The 22330-nt window shown below is 37.5% G+C and overlaps 2 protein-coding genes across 3 annotated transcripts in view; one reads left to right on the plus strand and one right to left on the minus strand.

Moving 5' to 3' along the window:
- Positions 1-21961, minus strand: part of LOC134652069 (TBC1 domain family member 14-like) — a 70550-nt gene extending 48589 nt beyond the window's left edge. Inside the window, exon 1 of one of the 2 annotated variants that reach the window (XM_063507220.1) lies at positions 21384-21961. In XM_063507220.1, the coding sequence (XP_063363290.1) occupies positions 21384-21811 (428 nt within the window). In that variant the 5' untranslated portion in view covers positions 21812-21961. The remainder of the gene's footprint in view (positions 1-21383) is intronic. The other variant, XM_063507221.1, reaches the window with a different exon arrangement.
- Positions 19046-20485, plus strand: LOC134652097 (retinol dehydrogenase 11-like). Its single transcript, XM_063507262.1, has 2 exons — positions 19046-19968; positions 20061-20485. Exons 1-2 carry the CDS (start codon positions 19264-19266, stop codon positions 20409-20411), a joined length of 1056 nt encoding a protein of 351 aa, XP_063363332.1. The 5' UTR covers positions 19046-19263; the 3' UTR covers positions 20412-20485.
- Positions 21962-22330: the final 369 nt, after the last annotated feature.

Below are 22330 nucleotides of genomic sequence, written 5' to 3' on the forward strand. Positions count from 1 at the left end.
GGACAAAAGCGGCCAAGTGCGAGTCGGACTCGCCCATGAAGGGTTCCGTATTTAGGGGATTTATGACGTATTAAAAAAGTTACTAGATCTCGTTCAAACCTATTTTCGGTGGAAGTTTGCATGGTAAAATGTACATCATATATTTTTTTTTAGTTTTATCATCCTCTTATTTTAGAAGTTACAGGGGGGGGGGGCACACATTTTACCACTTTGGAAGTGTCTCTCGCGCAAACTATTCAGTTTAGAAAAAAATGATATTATTAGAAACCTCAATATCATTTTTGAAGACCTATCCATAGATACCCCTATGGGATACACTTATGGGTTTGACGAAAAAAAAATTTTTGAGTTTCAGTTCCAAGTATGGGGAACCCCCAATTTTTTTTTTCTATTTTTGTGTGAAAATCTTAATGCGGTTCACAGAATACATCTACTTACCAAGTTTCAACAGTATAGTTCTTATAGTTTCGGAAAAAAGTGGCTGTGACATACGGACGGACGGACGGACAGACGGACAGACGGACAGACGGACAGACGGACAGACGGACAGACAGACAGACAGACAGACATGACGAATCCATTAGGGTTCCGTTTTTTGCCATTTGGCTACGGAACCCTAAAAACGAATAGAATTTTGAATTATAATGGAATAAAAGGTTCCAAATTCAAAACAGCAAAAATGACGACTCTGGGACTTAGGATGATATTACAGTGTTCATTCCCAGACTCGAGTACCGATAGTCATAATAAGACACTACTAGCACGCAATTTAGCTATATAGTCCTCTTTAACAGCCGCCAAAGTGACATTTTCATGCTTGATAATATCGCATTTATTAAGGAAATTCATGTTTTCGTTAAAGGAAATTGCCTATACATCATCAGCGTAACCTTGTATCCGGGACGCGAGGCCGAGACCTATTTTCGCGGCCCGCGCAGCGAATCGGGTCCGAAATATAAATATTTGCGATCCCTATAGTGTAAGAATAACTTCTACTTCCGAAGTGAGGGCTAGCTGTTTTTTTTTACATTTTAAGCGAACTGCACCACGAATAAGTGATGAACTGATTAACATTAAATATGGCGCCGATAGCTGTCAAACTATAAGAGAGCTGTCGAACTTTTCAATGCAAAATCTAAGTCTATCTATCTTATCAAGTTATCATACACCCAAAAATGCATGGTAAGAAGGAACATCAAAATGGGCATAAATATTATCAGAAATTTAAAAGACAAGTGGAAGTACCTTTGCTTACAGTAGAACACCAGTAGAACAAGCCAAAAAATAAAAGAATATCTTCCATCTCTATACGCTACGATAATTTTCCTGCCATTGTTTTGAAGTTTTATGAGCAATGCAACAATGGAGCACTAATATGACGAAACATTCATAGTATTTACTATTTACTTACTCGGTTTTCGAGCACATTCCACGCAAACTATGGATACACGCTTTGGAAAATAGAAAACATAAATATACTATTTGGATACGAGAACAGACCCGAGAGCACCTTGTGAACACTACGCTATAACTGAAAACAGATGTCGATGCGACGATATTTAAATAGGTTAATATTATTGCTTTATGTATTTTGTTCATGTACTGCTATTCTGCCTGTAGTACCTAACAAAGTTGTAAGTGTCGTAACCATTCTGTACAGAATGTTGTAAGCAAAACTTTTAGGGGTACCTTCTTGTTCTTGTATGGTCAAGTTGGAAAATTTAAAAAAGGTTGATAAGATAATTCACTTAAATCACGTCTAAATTGACAGTTTTGTGGTAAAACATAGGCATGTTACGTCGTCCGGCGTTGCTAAATAGCCGAAATGCCTATAGGTATTGTCATATTTGAACTAATTTTGCGGCGTAATTGGTATAAATTTCATTACACAGATTTTATAATCTAATCATGTTCTTACTTCTCGTTTGTTAAATATTAAAGAGAAAGCATATACTTGCAATTATTTCAGCAGTTACTCATAATAACTTATACTTTCTACGTAGTACTAAGATAATTGAAGTTGATCGTGAGATTTATATCTTTCTTGATAACTTCCTCCGGCCGTTTGAGATTGAAAGACAGGCTCTCTCGAGCAATTAATCTGACATCAAAGCTTTGACATGCAATATCAAGACTTGCATCTCGGCTATCTCTGATGATAAATTTAGCTGTACAAAATTGAACCATAATAACTGACAGGATGGCATTTTGATTCCGCTATGTGAAAATTTTATTTTTAACCGACTTCCAAATCTCAAAGAAGGAGGTTATCAATTCGGTTGTATGTTTTTTTTTATTTTTTTTATTTTTATTTTTTTTTATGTTTGTTACTCCATATCTCCGTCATTACTGGACCGATTTTGAAAATTCTTTTTTTGATTGTATGTATATGCATACAGATTGGTCCCGTTTTGGTCAAAACCCAGTTCTGATGATGGGATCCATGAGGAATCGAGGGAACTCCTCAAATCTTAAAGGCATACATATAGTGATTTTTGTGTTTTTATCAACAAATCAAGCATATACATTCAGAAACGTGACATTTGATGAAGTGGAACTGCTGATGATGATCAAAACAGAACTCTTCAACGACGCATAGTTCACGTTTGGCGATTTGTCCTCTTCGTTATGTTTGTTAAGCAAGTTAAGTTTTTAAGCCACATTTTTGTCAAGCTCGAGTTCTGATGATGGGATCCATGAGGAATCGAAGGAACTCCTCAAATCTTAAAGGCGTGCGTATAGAGATTTTTGTATTTTCATCAGAAAATCAAGCATTTTTATTAAAAACTGTCGCATTTGATGAAATGGAACTGCTGATGATGATCAGAACATAACTCTTCAACGACCCGTAGTTCACGTTTGGCGATTTGTCCTCTTCGTTATGTTTGTTAAGCAAGTTTAGTTTTTAAGCCACATTTCTGTCAAGCTCGAGTTCTGATGATGAGATCCATAAGGAATCGAGGGAACTCCTCAAATCTTAAAGGCATACATATAGTGATTGTTGTGTTTTAATCAACAAATTAAGCATATACATTTAAAAAGTAACATTTGAGGAAGTGTAACTGCTGATGATGACCAGAACGAAACTCTTTAACGACGCATAGCTCGCGTTTGGCGATTTTTCCTTTTCGTTATGTTTGTTAAGCAAGTTAGGTTTTTAAGCCATATTTATGTCAAGCTCAAGTTCTGAACATGGGATCCATGAGAAATCGAGGGAACTCCTCAAATCTTAAAGGCACACGTATAGAATTTTCTGTATTTTCATCATAAAATAAAGCATTAACATTAAAAACTGTCGCATTTGATGAACTGGAACTGCTGATGATGATCAGAACAGAACTCTTCAACGACGCATAGTACATGTTTGGTGATTTCGAATTTCGACTTTGACTTGGACTGGGACCCGGACTCGGATCCAGATCCGGCCTCGTACCCGGATCCGGTTCGGACCCGGACCCGGACCTGGACTCGGACTCGGACCTGGACTAGACCCGGACTCGGACTCGGACTCGGACACAGACCTTGACCCGGAAAACCACTATGATACCTAAACTAAACAAACTACTATGATTACCTACCATAAAATGTAGGTATAAAGTATGATGAGGCCAAACCCCTCCCGCTCAAACCCCCGTACACCGCACCGCATGCGCCGTTAAGTGGGTTAGGTTAGGTTTGAACTGCTATCCTCACAGAACCGAACAAAAGTGGGTTAGGTTAGGTTAGAACTGCGAGCCTTACAGAAACGAAATGCTACTAGAAAAGTGGGTGGTTTTACCTCCTTTTCTACATAGCGCACCATCTACAATAATCTTTCACCGGGCCGCATAGAAGTCGGTTTTTTTTTCTTAAAAACTATTTAATTCAATTATCATTGCGTGGGGCTCAGTTGATAAGACTTTTTGGAACATAGTTTTCTGGGTAAGATAGAACTTTGGTCCCATCCACCCAAGTATTGCTATGGTAAAACAATATTCAGAAACTAATGGTTTTTAATATAAATATAATACCTACGGCACGGCTTCCATGTCTCACTTGCTCCGTGGCTACTAATAATAGTTATTTTCGATACAAGTGCGAAAAAGAGGAAATTCGAAACGAGTGGCGATAAATTAAAACATGACCGAAGGGAGTATTTTAAATCGACACGATTTGCGAATTACCTATTCGCACGTGTGTCGAACAACGTTTTACAGTACATATGGCACTTTAAATTTTCGACATACGCACGAAAAGTGCTATTTTACGCACTAGTGCGGAAAAGGCCCCATATGTACTGTAATAGTTATTTTCGATACAAGTGCGAAAAAGAGGAAATTCGAAACGAGTGGCGATAAATTAAAACACGACCGAAGGGAGTGTTTTAAATCGACACGAGTTGCGAATTACCTATTCGCACGTGTATCGAACAACGTTTTACAGTACATATGGCCCTTTAAAATTTGACATACACACGAAAAGTGCTATTTTACACACTAGTGCGGAAAAGTAGCCCCATATGCACTGTAAAATAATTTATTTTCATTGTGTTTTCTCATTATAATTGGGAAACTTCAAGCTACTTATAATTTGAAGCTCCCAAGTGATGTAACTAAATAACGCGATTATTCAAACTGCCATTTTATGGTCTCATATTACAAGCAACATTCTTAACTAGCCATCTTTGAACCCTATGCCTTCGCAATAAGGTTCACAAAAAATCTGTTAATAATGTAGACTATGGTACAATAGAAAATTTACCTAATGTGTCGTAATAACGAAAGTAAGGAGAGAATCCGTGAAACGGTTTGCGTATAATTTGGCCGACACCGTTGGTTCAACGAGTTTGTGCAATATTAACTTAGTATTTTACGCAAAACCGGTTGCATGTTAATTAAGTTATATGTATTTCGGTTTTCAATTGAGAATATTTGAAAATATATTAAAACTACAACACTTCACATGCGTGAACCGTCTAAACCTTGGGACTTGACAAAATATAAAACATAGACAAATCACTTTCTAAATAAGCCACCTCCTAGCTCAGAAGCCCAGACAGTCGATAATCTTATAAGCACGAAATTAATCCATCTTGTATCGATCGATTGTAATAAAATGTTTATGGAGAAATTGAAATGTTTTTCGATTGATCGCCAACAAACCAATGCAAGTATGGCTGAAATTAAATACCACCACCATTGCACTTGTAAAAACTGTTGTGAAAATTTGAATGTTCTTCTTTTTAATAAAGGATTACGTCTCGGCTACTTCGAACCTCCGTCACTAAAGACATTATAAATTATAAATAGCTGCTACATTTTCTTAACACCAATGTTTAACTACGTTTCGTTCTGTTCACGTTCGCACGCTCTATAAACCAGTTAGTTCAACGACATCGCGTCATCTAATAAAGTTACTCTCCAGCGCTATTTTATGGCTTCAGGTTCTAAGTGCGTTTATGTGCATCCATGTTTAGGTTACTTCCATCTGCTTTCATCGAGTGGCAGAGAAAGAAAGACCTTTCTTTATAATAAAGCTATATCGCCTTGTGGCTTAAGAGGAAAGTGGACAGCTTCTCCATACAAACGTAGTCTCCATTTTCCTCCTTGATGGATATTGACATCATTGAAAATATTAACCACAGCTATGCCCCTTCGCACAGTTACAAGTTGGAAAAATCTATTTACATTTAAGTGGTGTAAATGGTGTATTTCCGTTATTATAATTTAATTTCATGTTCTCACCGTCCGTCAGACGGTGTATTATTAACTTTCCTGTGAAAAGTTTCTTAGATGACGTGTTTGTGACGCGAGTGGCCGTTAAATAATTCGGCCCCGGATATTACAGGTCACCCTGCTAACCCAGATAGAATAGAACCGTTCTTTAGGTAATATCAATATCTACTGTTCTAAACAAATGAGTTAAAGACACAAATGTAGGTAAATATCGCAAGTATCGCAACCTAACGACTGGTAACCGATGAAGATTCGAGTAACTAAGACAATGAATGTTATGAAGTAAGTGAGTACGCAGTAGTTTTTGGCTGCAAGACTGGAGTACGAGGATATTTCATTGAGAATAGTTTTTAACATTTAACTTTAACTATATAAAAAAGCAAATATCGCTCAATGGAAGTGGAAGTGGGTTGGACACAGCCTTCGAAGACCACAAGGCCAGGAGCGCTTTCACGTGCCGCACGCAAGCCGCACGGGAGCAGGCGAAGGGGCAGGCCGGCGCACACGTGGCAGCGTACTGTCAACGCCGAGCTGCAGGCAGCTGGACTGAGTTGGAGGGAAGCGGAGCGCGAGGCACAGGACAGGAGCGGATGGCGACGTCTCACGAAGGCGCTCTGTACCAATGGGGTAGGATAGGACGACAACGACAACAACAAAAGCAAATATATTAATAGCCTATCAGTGTGATCAACTAGGCTAAATCGACTTGGCAATAGAAAATAACGACCCATCTGTTTCAGTTGACATGCTGCTGAGCATAGCAGGCATGCTCTCATTATTTGTTATGATTCTACGATACACGGGCTCTTGTATACATTTTGCGAAATTGTTTGTAAACAGTAAATGCAAACTTTATCACGTGCCTCTGATCCTTTAGGAGTTAACCTACCTAAAGAAGCAAAACTTTGAATGTTTGGCGGTAGAGAGAGATTACTGCATAATTTTATTCCGCTCAAATTCAACTGCTAAGTTAGCTACATACTTCCACTTTACATTAAAAATATACAACAACCAAACACTGGACTGTAATGTAATTTGTCATTGTAGTAGTGAAAGCCTACCACGAACTTTACTAATCCAAATGCGTGCAGGTATTTCATAACCTGACTTCAATGATGAAAGAGTGATAGTGATAGGCTATCCCAGCAAATTGGCAGACGACCTTCAAATAACGATGTTCGCGGTAGCCTTTGGTGGTAAGTAAGTACACAGTAATAAGGTCTCAAGAGTTGCTGATAACAGTAACAAACGTGAAATTTCTATTTAAAATACCACAATACTTCTCATTAACCTTATAAGATGAAAGTTTCCCAAACTGTCATGGCATAAAAACACAATACAAGTCGCCGACTTGTATGGACAGTTTTTATCCTGATTAAATTTTAAAGTGCGTATCGGGGCACGTTCGGATTAAAATTTACTCGCATTGAGAATAATGCGGATGGATGCCTTTGTGTTGGCTGCGCGGGTCAACACACCGATACTCGTTTACATTCCAATCTGCGCTCGTGAGCATTGCGCGAGATGCACCAACGCTGTGCGCAGTTGATTAAATCTTGTTGGTGCGTTCATTTCCATTGACTTTCACGTTATTGTAGTCAAGACTAATAAGTTAACGACAGATTTTGTCCAAATTGACAAAACTCGTCAAGGCTCTAAGAGAGACTGAGACGATGGTACCGGCCGGCAGACTGAAAGCGCCAATTGAATAAAGATTGAGTTGCAGTATGGAATAAAACATGTGCTGACAGACACGCGGTGGTAAAGTCAAGCTGAACGAGTATATACAAACAGAAGACTTTTAGACTTCCACCGCTACCGGGTTTCTGGATCCCACATACATTGACCAAAGAAACTTTCCCTCCAATCGCAATTGAATGTCCTCTTCCTCTCATACTTGAGTAAATAATAAAATAGCTATAGGCATTGCGGGCGCATATTTAAACTATTTTTTCTACTCCAGCACTTAAATGTGTCAATTAAATGACTGACAGTGATATCTAAAGCAATGTCATTTGAATGATTTGTCTATAGGCTCATAAGATGACTGCTAGCAGTCATCTTATGAGTATAATACAACTGCTTTATTTTTTTTAAAGATACAAGTTCCGATCATCTTGATTGAAAGAGGTATGTTTTCATTTACAATAATAACTCTTTTTTTTTTTAAATAATAACTCAATTTTTTTTAAATAATAACTCTTTTTTTTTAATAATAACTCTTTTTTTTTGCTGCAGCTGTCATAGAAAAAGTAATGTATGCAACAGCTCATAATTGGTTCTTAAAATTCAAGGGTCATTTTAACAAAACTCGACTACGTCTCGTTTTGTAACTTCGACCCTTGAATTTTAAGAACCCTTATTATATCACTGTTGCATAAACTACTATTAAACCCTAAGAATTGTATCTGTGTACGTTTCATTTAAAGGCAATGCCATTTATTTTAGTCTTAAACTCTATTGTTTTGTCCGTCCGCATGTCCACTTGGCTGTAACCGCAAACGGCTAAATTGCAACCATTTGATTATAAATAGACATTCCGTTCATTCATTCAACATTCGAACGACCTTAACAATTGAATAGTCAGTAATGAAATTAGAAACATGACTCCTTGGAATTGTTACACTAATGTATTGACCTTATTTTATTGGCGTTAGAAAATAAACAAACATTATATATGATGAAATAAAATATTGGCTTATCGGCCTGAAGCGACCATGCCTCTATTTTACCAACATGTGACAATAGTCACCTGATGTGTGACGTTGTATCTGTGTGCTGTATGTGTGACTGCCATATATCTACTTCTAGATAGGTGAATTATATTCTTAACTCACCGCTAATGTAATGTTGGAAGAAAAACAATAATATCGATTACCACTGCCTCTAGTTTAATAAGAGTGAATATGAAATAACCATGTAAGTATTTTACAATACAACCATGTCATAATACAAATACATATACTACAGAAAAACATTTTCACATCACACATTTCATCTTTTCATCTCTATGTGTAAAGATGTGTGTGTGTGTGCAAGTAGGTATATCTACAATTAGCAACGGCCTTTGTTTACATAAGTAAGAAAGCATTCCTCTAAAATACACATAATAGCCATTCATGCAGGGGCATTAAGGCCTGGGCACACCGGCTTGCGTGTGCGTGACGTGCACGTGCGCATGCGCTAAAATGTTGGAGCCGCACACGCACACGTCACGCAAGCGGTGTGCCGTCTCTCATAAGGATCTGTATAGTGTATACTACAACGCTGCACACGCACGTGCACGTCACGCACACGCAGACGGTGTGCATAAGCTTTTAAACGTGTAGACAGTGATATTAATTCCGCGCAGCAAAGCTTATAGCACATTACGTTCCATAACAAGTAAAAAGTTATGAATGAGTTTCGTAACTTCCGTATGGCGAATTATTTAACAGAGGCCTTGGTCATTGCTTACAGAGCTCAGGTGCCGAAGATTTGGAATAACCAGTGTCATTACGACTTCGAGATGTGGAACAACAATGCAATAAGAGAATGCATAATGCATATACCTACTGCTTGAGTGAAGCCTTTGACTCGTATGTCAAATAATCAATTGTAACATTTGTAACAATACCCCTAAGAGTTACATTACAATGGCCTGTATTAACCTGTATTACCCGCGGAAGTATCTTTCTAACAATTACATTTAGTAGAACAATATTTTACAGTTTTCATGCGTTACGAAACGGCTCACTGATTAGAAAATTACCACTTTTCGCTAAGAATTCGAACGGTTAAACCTATATCAAACAATCAAACATCACATAAGACCCCATGCATGGTCTTCTTACAAAGCTCTTCCGTCCGGAGCCTCGCAATGGTTAAGGATGGACGCCGCTGGCAGTAATTCACTCCTAAAAACTATGCACACCCATAACTAAAAAGCGCTTAAGGCCGAACCACACCAGGTGTAAGAACATTATGCAGATCGTCTCCGTCTCCCTGGGCAGACAATGTAATAACATCGCGAGTATACCGCATATTATTCTTACCGCTCTTAGTATTAGTATGACGATCATTATGAGATACCTACTATAATATATTTTGTTTGACATGTATTCCGTTATTTATTTATTCTGAAATTTCTGAACTTATCTTATAAATTGTTAGTGTTAATAGTTTGTATTGTTTTTTGATTATCATTGTTGACATTTTATAATTATACGTTTGCATGCTACATTATTGACGACCATAATGTAAATTCATATAGATTAGCGCAAGAATAATTTATACTGTAATTTATCATTATGAAATAAATAAACTAAACTAAACTATAATATTCTCTTTTACTTTCACCTTGTAATTCATTAATTTCACGACCCGAGTCGTTGTGCTGATGAACTGATACATTTCTATTTTCTCACGCGACTATTGTCCATTTCGTAATCGCTATCACGCAATAAGAGATAAGACCCTGCGTAAAGATACCTACTAGCGGAATGTTTCCAAAATATTATATCGGTTCACGCTTTGTAATCTGGCCCATTAACAAACACATCCGTTCAACCATTCATACAAAGATAAAAGTATTTACATAGAATATTTGACGTAACACTAAATTTTTGAAAAATCATGTCATGTTTAGTATAGATGGCGGCAAAATTATTTACTAAGCTCTAGGTATTACATATTTTTGAAAGAAGTAACCAGAACACAGGCGGCCATTTTTATTGTTTTGCCAACATTCGTGAGTCACAGCACAATAATTGGCTAGTATAGTAGGTACTTAATACTCATAAGTTGTCATGCATTGTCCACGCAGTTGTAACATAAATATGATTACTGCCGAAGTAAACTGGAGCAGCAACTGGAACTGCAGTATAGCATATTGTTATGTTTCGCTTGGTTGTGACTGTTGTGAGTCAGTGTATGTAAAATGTAGCCAAACAATTTGCTGGCTTAAGATTAATGAGTCTTAGGTTAGTCATAATTTCCTTGGTGAGTAATTAGAATTATCAAGACATAATGAATTCGTCTAATTAGATTATTGTGTGCCGCCTGCTTAGTAAAACCTTAGTTACAAAAAATGTTGAGTACTTTGGAGTTTCCGGGCTTTTATCATTAGTGAATGGGTTGTTTTCATTATGTTACGATCAGCGTAAATTGGTACTCGAACATAACTTCAAAAATAACTTTTCCAGTACACATACTAGTCCCTTGCACATGCTTATTGCTTATGCTAAGTGTTTTTTAGTTTAGAGTCGTGTGCAGAACATTGTACCTATACAATGTACTCGTATACACGTGAGCCGACTCTACTCTATATTGCCTTAACAATACAGGATATAGGCTTGTCAAGATATTTTGTATTAATACTCTTATCTGCCACTATATGTATAGTCCCAAGTCTGGTCCAGGCTCGGGATTATTTGCAGAAATATCATTTATAAAATCAAAGAATAATTTTGGATCCAGAGGTATCTTTTGCAGGTTCTACTGTACCTGTAGCGCCCTCTACAAGTTTCACATATCGAAGACAGGATTGTCGCGGTTATAGCCCTGAGCATTCGGTTCGCTATCTTGGTCCTAATCTTCTGCGCGAACTATATGTTCCGAGGTGTTGGTCGTAAAGTTACTCCAGCTAGACACATTTCATTGATTTATCACTGAATTCCATGCTTATCGATATCGACAAAACCTCAAAACTACACATTGTCCACGAAAACAATAGTCGTATTGCCATTAATATAGCATTTCAGCTAAACCCGAGCACAATGCTATTCTAGTGACGTAACCCGCATTGCCGGCAGCTGCAAAACACATAAATGGCTGAATTCCGACACAATAACAGCAACACTCGTAATTGACCATCGGTAGACGTTATGTCTAGATAATAAGGTTTACAAAATGTCAATGGACAGTGTTGATGATGGTACAAAGGAACTAACATAGGTAAGTCATAGACTGGTTTAGTCATATGCAACGTGATTAGTTATAGAAACAGTGGTAATTTTAGACGAATGAACTCAAGTAGGTGAATCATTCATGTTTAGACTACTTTAGACTCAGGCGCAAATCGGGAAGATGACGTTTTATTACCACAGTATAATAATTAGTTTTAAGTGCAGAGATGTCCAAAAGCGCATACGCAAAATTGCGGTTTTAATTCAATTTGCTTTGCAACCGCAATATTCATAAGGCACAAAAATTATATAGGTTAAAAGGTTATAAAATGTGGTTACGCAATCGTTGCATAGAGTCGTGAATGGATGAACCGCAAGCCGCTAATGCATATTTTATGAATGCGACTTATGCGACATTGCCGTGGGCCAGACGCGGCCGAGACGCGGAAATGATTCGTTTGACCCTCGAATGTAATTTCTTGGATTAAATCATCCTACCTTTCTTTGTACTTGAGGCGAAGAGGCGCTGCTGTAGCTGTATAATATTGTTACAGGGTAGAGATCTCCTAAAGAAAATAAATTAATAACTCGCTTAAAATTAAGGAACCAAACTCGAACCTTGAAACTCCTACAATTGTAAATTGAGCGAAATGAGTGATGACAATCCGATAAGTCCTGCTAAATTCAGGTTTTACTAAATATGTAGTTGTTCGGAAGTTCAGTACCTACTTCAGTAGGTTTTCTATCAAGGTTAATTTAGACGGCGGTATTTGATCGGTCGGCTGAATTGGATGTAATCACAATGTAACTAAAATCACGTGTTTCGCGCGCCGTATAAATTTTTAAATGACGTTTACCCACCCATATAAACCCATATATATCTTTAAATAAATACTAATCCAAGGATAGCAAAATTGTGGATTTTGCAGTAAATATCAAGCAGATGCTTTAGAAACGTCAGGTGGCAAGACCGTAGGACGTGAGCTGTAATAGGTACACAAAGACATCAGGTGTTTTATCGACACCTGCTTTGATCCAAGAATGTGAACAATGCGAAAGGACATTTCTTTGTTTGATAATATGCTAATTTAACGCTTGACACGACTGTACGTGTAAACATTATATGTATTGCACTTCATACTGAATCCGTCGTCTTTAAATTACAAATACCCACCGCCAAAAAACCCGCTCCAATACACAATAGGTACACTCAAAGTTAAATGAAACTTGGCATGAACATTTCAGCATATCGTTTTGAAATGGCTAAACTTTCATTACATGGCGGCGGCTATGTACTTGTGACTTAAAATTCACGTACGATGGCCGAGAATCAGGGAAGCTACGGACAAATAGTATGTATAGCGCAATTGAAGGGTGTAATCAAATTGTACTGGAGCAACGGGGGTAAAAGAGGCTAGAAACGGGCACCCCCGTAAATATAGACATCGGTGATGCAAGATTTTTTACTAGAACTTAGGGACACACTGCCGTAAGTCTAGGTAGGATGCAGCAATGTATGGAGGTACACGATTCAAGGTCAGGGTTGGTGAAAGGGACCGGCCGGCCGAAACAGGTTCCCCCGGTCAAGCGGCGGGATAGGCCATTGTACCTACATAAAAGTTACGTGGAATTATGCTCGAGAAGCTCGATATTTTGTTTGCGGTAAGATTTTCAATAAACATATCCTGCGGTAAGGCATTTAATTTGCGTGGCTGCCGATAATTTGATTATCTATGAAGATCATGAAATTCATTGAAAATCAGGCGTAAAAAAATATTTTATCGCAAAATTATTTGTCGAACCGATCTGCACGGGGTATAAAAGCAGAGCTTAAATACATCAAGTGATATAAAATGGTACTTAAAGATAAATGAAGGTAACATATTTTGGGCGACATTGAATTAAGTAGGTATGGTTTATTTTAAACCAAAAACTAATGTCATACTACCTAAAGACAGAAAATTATTGCTTTTATTTTAATACAACATTACTTGACCTGAATCATTAAGTGCCTATATTAAACTCGTCTGCCTAATTATATTTTATAATTTTGTGCAGGTGGAGGTAAGGCCACTGAGCCCATCTGGCTCATCTGTCATCTTGTCTTAGACTTTTTAGTGTTGGCAGTTAAGGCTCGATTAATAAAAGGTCTGTCTAGACTTCAAGGTTAAAGTTAGCATTGACGGCTTGAGCCTTTGATCTTCGCTTGAGCCTCCATTCATTGAAATGATTGAAAAACAGAAGTCTAGTTTTTATCACGTGTCATTGCCATGGCAATTATCACTATTTAAATGAGTTGACGTCTTATCACTACAATAGGTATCATCAGAACATCCATTAAGCTCTTATAATAATCAGATTAAATAATACGTGTGTCAATGCATATAAATACTAGTCCTGGTACTCATGGTCTTCATCCTGTTTCCGATTACTTTTATCGTTGTTGTCTTTATTTTTATTTCAATTTAGGTGGTATAGATGGTCAACGAAATCTTGTCAGTAAAAAAAGGCGCGAAATTCAAATTTTCTATGGGACGATATCCCTTTGCGCGTACATTTTTCAAATTTGCCGCCTTTTTCTACTGACAAGATTTGGTTGACCCAGTATATATTCGAATTTAGTTTATACGCTGGAGATCTTTACATGTTATCTACTGTAAGACGCTTTGGAACGTTTTTCCCATCACAATTAGATGTACCATTTTGCGAAGCGCTTGAAGAGTAATTTACTTCTTAGTCTTCTTAGCTTGTACCTAAGTGCCTTTCTTTGTATTTGCAAATGGAGTATTGGATTTTATGTATTTAACTTGGCCGTTGGTGACTTTCCTTCCATGATGTCATGTCGGTCTCAAAGTTCGACCGTTCGAAGATTGTATCAACGTGACGTCACCAAAGTGCAGTGAGTGCAGCCAGGCATCGAAGCTTGGTGCAATGCGTCTCGCTAAATTGCATTTCCGACTTATTGCTGTTCAGAGAAATATAAAAACTGAAGTAAAGCTGTTTTAATTAATCCCATCGTAAACTATTTTATACGTCAAAGGTGCTACATAACATACAAACGCTTATATATCATGCTATCCACGGCATAGGTACCTACAAACAAACGGTCGAATTATACATATAACTGAACTAGATGGAAGGCCACTCTGTACACTCTGTAGTCAGCACAGAGTAAGGAGTCGTAAAACTTGGCCTATAGGTAATCGTAGTGTTAAAAACATGTACTTAAATAGATATTATTCGGATTTTTTACAATAACATTTATGGCAGAGCTATAGGTTTCTGTTGGGCTGAATCGGCTTAAGCTGGTGAAGTAAAAAAAAGTTACCCAACTATAAGGATTAGGCTAGTTTTGGAAAGGGAACTGTCCACGGTGTCCAATGTTCAAATATCCAGCGTTGTTGGAAAAATTAGTTTGGAAGCTTCCTATACGAGGGGCGTTCAATATATAATGAGAATGAGATGTAAACTCTTTAAATATTAGGAAAGTAAATACTGGCCGGTAAAGCTAATCTACCTAGCTGATCGCCATGAAAAAAAAAACTAACTGTTTTTTGTTTAAAAAAAATACGGCGATTTCTTTGCGATGCTATTGAGTACGTTAGCGAAAATGGAGAAAATTGAACTGCGCGCCGTTATCAAATACTTGTGTTTGAAAAATTTTTCTACGGACTAAGTCGATTTAGATTTACGGGACACTTTAAGGTCTAATGCTCCTCCGTATTCGACAGTCGCACGTTGGTGCGCCGAATTTAGACGTGGAAGAACATCGACCATGGATGACCCCCGCTCCGGACGCCCTACTACAGCAGTAACTGAAGAAATTGTGAAAAAAGTCGAAAACTTAGTTTTGGCGGATCGTCGTGTCACGGTTCGTTTTATTGCTGAAAATGTAAAGATTCCAACGGGGAGCGTGCATAATATTTTACATGAACGCTTGGGTATGAAAAAGGTATCAGCGCGTTGGGTACCCAGAATGCTTACTGACACGCAAAAACAAACTAGAGTCGAGATTTGTCAAGAAGGTTTGGACCTGATACAGCAAGACAGGGAACTTTTTTTGGCGCGATTTATAACAATGGACCAAACATGGCTCCATCATTACGACCCTGAAACGAAAAGGCCATCATCTCCAACTCCGAAGAAATTCAAGGTGGGCCCATCTGCCGGTAAGGTCATGGGCTCTGTTTTTTGGGATGGTAAAGGGGTCGTAATGATTGAGTATCTCGAGCATGGAGCCACTATTACGGGCACTTTATATGCCAAACAAATAGCAACATTGCGCAATGAGATCCGTGAAGAACGGCGAGGTAAACTCTCGAAAATTGTGTTGTTCCATCAGGACAATGCACCGGCACACAAGTCCGCCGTTGCAATGGCTGCAATACGTGATGCTGGGTTCGATATCCTTAAGCATCCTCCGTATTCACCAGACCTCGCCCCTAGTGATTTCTACCTATTTCCGAGATTGAAGGAATACCTGAGAGGCAAGAAATTTGAAGACGACGACGCGGTAGTCGCTCCAGTACAGGATTTTTTAAGTACTCAAGATGAAACCTTTTTTAGAAATGGAATTTTAAGTTTAGAAAAAAGATATACTAAGTGTATTATGCTAAAAGGTGACTATGTCGAAAAATAAAATAATATTTAATAAAAGTTGTATATAACATACTCATTCTCACTTTTTATTGAACGCCCCTCGTAGGTATTAAATATCGTATGAAAACATGCTGATGTTTTATTATGACAATAGATAATGTAAGTATTAGGGCTCGCGGTCGTGTCCGTGTTTCGTGTACACGTGTTCGGTACCCGTTTCCGAACTACACGTACACGGTTTTCTGACCCGTTCTACACGTGTAGTCGGGTACCCGTGTAATTAAGATCCGTGTATCCGTGTACCCGTGTACACGGAACATAAATACACGCGGGCCTAACCCGTCTTGCCGTGTAGCGGAGATTGAAGTAATGTATAGAGCTTTAAATAAAACAAAGATTCAGGATCAGGAGCTCCGATTGGAATCGAATCCGATCAGTTTTATCGGATTTTCAATGTTATTGATATGTATTATACTAATTTAATTAATTTTGTATTGCCTTTGTCATCATTTAAGATATGGGGATATTCATAAATTACGTCATTTCAAATTAGAGGGGGGGGGGTCTGGACATCGGATGATGTAGAAGGAAACGGGGTCATTCGAAGCATGATTTTTGGATGATTTTAGGGGGGGTCAAAAAACGTCAAAAATCGATGACGTCATTTATGAACAGCCCCTATACAAAATAACTCGTTGCTCAAGTAATAATTAGGTAGCTACACAAAAAACATCTACTTACGGTTTAGTTCTTTATCGTCGTAGACGTAGAATAACATGCATAAATAAAATAAAGACCATACAGTACGTGATGAGATACTTTATAAATCTTAGGCACAGATATTATTCATTTCTTGCTGTCTTTGTTATAAGCAAAATGCTCTTTAGTGCCGCGTTGCAACAATGAGATAATTCTACCTGAATGATTAGTTGTTGTATTTTTTGCAGACGTGTTAAGCTTGTTACAAAGAGATAACATCAAAAGCACCAATTCATATTGTAAAAACAACACGGTATATTGAATGAAACATCTGCACTTTGTTTATTGCATACCATATGGCCATTTTAAATACTTAATCCCTTTTTGTGATGAACTGTATGTATGAATTCTTGTACATTTTCTTCACGCTATTCAACATTTAGATAAAACAACACAGTTTATTTATCAGCACGATTTTAATTTTAAATACACTGGAGCGGCGGCGAATTGATCAATCACGCTAATCGATGTAAGAGGGCTTTTAGGTTACCTAGTACCTACTTATGTTTGTAAAAAGGTCAGAGATGCGTGCTTATTGCCTTGTCTATCTTACGGTGCACAAACATGGTTCTTCACAAAGGACATAATAAAAACAAAAATACGTTCATATCAGCGAGCTATTGAACGAAGTAACCTGGGCATTAAGCTCAGTGACAGATGTAATAGCGAAAACATTCGCGAGAAAACTAAATTAATAGACGCAGGACAACACGCTCTACAGCTGAAATGGACATAGGCGAGACATGTAGCTCGCATCACAGACAGAAGATGGACAAAACGGGTAAATGAATGGGCGGGCCCTATCGGGAAAAAAGAGGCAAAGGGAGACCCAAAGACCGCTGGATTGACGAAATCCAAAGACTTGCTGGTAGAGACTGGAAGCTTAAAGCACAAGACAGAATAAAAAGGAAACAAATGGAGGAGGCCTTTACCCAAAGCGGGGCCATGTAAAAGAAAAAACGACTAAATGTAAATTTGCATGGAAATCAATGGCTATATTATTAGTATTATTATACTTAGGTCTCGGGTCATGATAGTACATATTATTATACTGGTTTGTTCAAGCATCAGAATTGCCCACCCTCGCGCTACAAAGGAAAATATGACATATCCGTTCGTGGTAGTTTCAGTAAGCATAACTAGCTACTTTTGTATTAGATTATCATTTAAGTTTACTTTCATTATCAAAAAACTACAATGAAGAAAACGAGCTATCAATGAAATCAACGGATACTAAGATACCTATTGTTAATTTTAATATTATTTAGAGTAAAGCTAAAAATATGAATTATTGGTAAATAAGATCCATGTATACGGGTACCCGTGTACACGGGTACACGAACTACACGGGTACACGGGTAAACGTTTCCGAATCCGGGCGGGTTCGTGTAGTTCGGGTTCTTAATACCGCCGGGCTTAAGAACACGGGTACCCGTGTCAGCGTGTAACACGTGTATCGGGAGCTCTAGTAAGTATTTAAATTAGAATTGGAGATTCCTTAACTGATCCATCTTTGGTAAAAATCTGGGTAACGTAACGGCTCATTATTGTATCAAATCGTAATCGATTTGATACAATAATGATAGCGTTAGTCTAATGACTAACGCTAATTAAATACTAATAAAGTATTTTTAATTAATATTAGATTCCAAATAAGTATGCGCAACTTTCCTGGAACCAGAAACAGACTAAGTGCGAACACATTAAAGTAAATATTTGAGTTTCGAGTTCGACTGAACACACAGTACCTACATATATTGTACACTGTACTCGTAGTTCTATTTATTAGAGGCCGATCTTACAGTCTGGCTGGCGGTCAGTTAGTACGAGTAAAACGCGAGTATCACGCACAACTCTACTATTTAAATTAAACTCTACAGTGATTCGTTATATTTATATACATAGGTAGTTGTTTTTTTCTGAATTTTTTCGTATAGATACGATAAGACGATAACATTAAATAATTATCTTGACCCTCTGATCTTTCAAAAAAGGATAAATGCATAAAGTGACAGGTTTATTGTTATGACATATTTTATTTAAATAGTAAAAGTCGACTTTTAAATTTATAAGCGTCATTTATTCTCTGCATCATTCATTCGACATTACGTCAGTTGAGTCTCGCTAGTAGAGCGATAAACACAGCTCTACGAAACCTTGCGAATAAATTGCAAGTAAAATCCAACTCGAAACGTATAACGGTACAATAAGAATACAAACACGCCAGGGAGAAAGCGTCGGTCGGTGAAAGCAAGCACCGCCAGTGTGAACCCCGCGTCGCGACGAACGGACGAAATAACCTCAAAATGTCGCTCGCGATCATATCCGCGGTCATCGTTACAAGTGCCTGCGTTTATTGGTACATGAACCGACACAAACCGATAAAGCACATTTTATGTGAGCTCCGCTACAATTTGGACATGCAGGGCGCCGGCTTCGGCGGCCTTGTCGACGACTGGGTGAATATGACAAGAAACAAAATAGTGTTGCCAGACGCAAACAAGAGAATCGCCGTGATAACGGGCGGGGCGCGCGGCATAGGCACCGAAGTCGTCCGTGGATTATTGAAAGCGAACATGATCGTGATTATGGGAATTAGAAAACCTGAATTAGCGAAAAAAATAGCGGAACAATTCGAAAATGGAGAAAATTTGCAAGCATTCCAATTGGATTTACTGTCTCTAAAATCAGTGAAAGATTTTGCTGATGCAGTTTTGAGGAAGTTCCCAGAGATCCATATTTTGGTAAATAATGCTGGGATTATGTTTGGAGATTATAAATTGACGGAAGACGGCTTGGAGACCCAGTTAGCTGTCAATCATCTTGGACATTTTTATTTGACACATTTATTGTTGCCAGCCCTGAAAAAGGGCGGGAATGTTGGAGAATGTTCAAGAGTAGTAAATGTGTCATCCTGCGCCCATTATCCGGGGAAGATATACTTTGAGGACATAAATTCGGAACAGCATTATGACACATCAGCTGCCTACTCACAGTCAAAACTGGCACAGGTAATTTACATATCTTATTGGCCTTATTGCATATTAACATAAGCTGGTTTGTTAGTTTGGTTTTTTAATAATGTGTTTTATTCTTGTTGCAGTTGATGTCAGCCAGGTATATTAACAAGATATTAGAAGAAAATGGTGACAAAGTAAGATGCTACTCTGTGCACCCTGGGATAGTGGACACAGATTTATTCAACGGCACCTTGTTTAGAACAGTTTTTCCATGGGCAATGAGGTTATTCTTCAAAAGCCCAGAGAAAGGAGCAGTATCTATTCTACATGCGTGTTTCAACAAAGACTTGGAGAAGAAAGGGGGCTTATACATCAGCAATTGCGTTGAAGGCATTAGTAACAAGTTCTCAAAAAATGTGGAACATCAGAAAAAACTGTTTGAAATGTCTTGTGACCTAGTCAAAATAGATAAAGATAGTTTTGGCATGGCATAAAAGTCATTCGGTTAAGTTTTTATAAAAATGGAAGACTGGTATTTGTGTATAAGGGTTTTTTGTATAATAAAATAACTATACATTCCACTTTGCAATTCACAAGGTTGTTATTTTTTATAATGTATATTTAATTATTAAGTACTTAAAAGGTAATAAAATTATTTATTTAGAAATGTTGTTTTTTGCCCCATTCCTTGTTGTTTGGCATTCTATGCCAAAAGTAGATATGCATTTTTATCCATTGTACCTATATCTTTTAACTAAAGCATTTTGAATAAAAAGATATGAGAGACAAGATTGTGTAATGTTTTCTAAAATGATAAAAAAAAACCAGGTACTTACAGTAAATAACATCAAAAAAATATTTTAACTATTATACAAATCTTTAAATTTATTTTTAAGTAATATAAACAACCAAAAAATACAAATTCATTTATAATATTCAAATGCTGAGATATTTACATGAATATGGTAATCATTGTCTTAAACACTCAATAAGTAGCAAGTCGTATATTTTATCACACAGATAACAATACCTGTCTTGAAAATCTACTATCAGATGAGATTTATGTATGTACCTATTGTATCTACATTATTACATTTATTACAGTAAGGCTGCATAATACACATCCTGAATGAATGATCCTTCTGGCCGATTTCGGCCATGGCGACCACTTTGACTACTATGTTATGTATAATGAACATTTTTTAATAAACTTCATGAGTTCCAGCTACATTTGTAATTATCATGTTTTAATTCAGTTTTGAAGGACTGTTGTGTTTTACTCTTTAGTTTTTTACCTTAAAAAATTGAAAAAAAATGTCATGACCACTTTGAATTGTTTATACCTTCTTTACCATTAGTTAATTTGTCTTTTATTTGAAAAAAATCTTGATATCCAAGACAACAATTTCAGGTAATACCTATCACATAATCAGGATGGAATAAACAAAGCAAGCATTAGTACTTACCGGCTGAAAAATCCAGACAATCCTTTCTTCTTCAGCTTAGCCTGCTCCTGGTCTGATGTCACTTCACCAATATCCTCTTTAGAAGCACTAGATCCCAAAGAACACTCGGAAAGACTTGACACTGTGCTCGAAAAAGAACCTCCATCTTTGCCCCTCTTATGACCACTCACACTACCTCCCCAGTTCAAAGTACTTTTTGGGGAATCACTTGTGTCACTTTTCTCACATGTTGATATCGAGAAGTTCCCTTCATCACTGAAACTACTCTTCTTAGACAACTTATCAAGGTCGTCTGAAGTGTCTTCCGAGGGTTTCTCCACTTTAGGGCTCACGAAATGCAGTTGCTTAGTGATGGGGTTGTAAGCTAGCTGCATGTTATCGAGAGCCTCGCTCAGCCGCATCCCGCCCTTCTGGCATGGCGAAGCCATCGCGAATGTTTGAATTTCGAACGCGCTCACAGACTCTGATCATGTTTACGCGCGATGGGGTTTCCCAGAATAGCCATTGTTGATATTTTCGTGTGATTTAATGTTTTCATTACGGCTCTAGCGGATCACTTAATAGCACTTAATGTTTTATCATAGTGTAATTAGTTTAACAACCTTCATTTACGGAAACAATATTTTGTTAAAATATTTACAGTTATTAATGAATACTTCTACACATTAACTAATGTTCCATAATAGGTATGGATAATATTTACACTACGAAATATTTTATATTGCCTTAACCAAACATACCAAACACCCATCGCCTTTTACTTTCTACTGTAAATAAATTGACATTTGCTCGCTTCGCCTTGGCAAGCTAGTTCGGTCCGTAGTCCGTGTTGTACCAATACCAAAACAATATGCATCTTTTCATTCCTCTTATGGTCATCAAGCTTAGTGCAAGCGAGAAAACATTTTCGCAGAAATTTCAACGCTCAATTCGGACGCTAATTTCTA

Source organism: Cydia amplana, chromosome 11 (genome assembly GCF_948474715.1).
Source record: "Cydia amplana chromosome 11, ilCydAmpl1.1, whole genome shotgun sequence".
Classification (NCBI taxonomy): domain Eukaryota; kingdom Metazoa; phylum Arthropoda; class Insecta; order Lepidoptera; family Tortricidae; genus Cydia; species Cydia amplana.

Bases quoted from the DNA above. Each gene is read 5' to 3' on its own strand.
- LOC134652097 (XM_063507262.1), top strand. From the start codon at position 19,264: ATGTCGCTCGCGATCATATCCGCGGTCATCGTTACAAGTGCCTGCGTT. The intron at 19,969-20,060 runs GTAATTTACATA...TTCTTGTTGCAG, and splicing joins CACAGTCAAAACTGGCACAG to TTGATGTCAGCCAGGTATAT.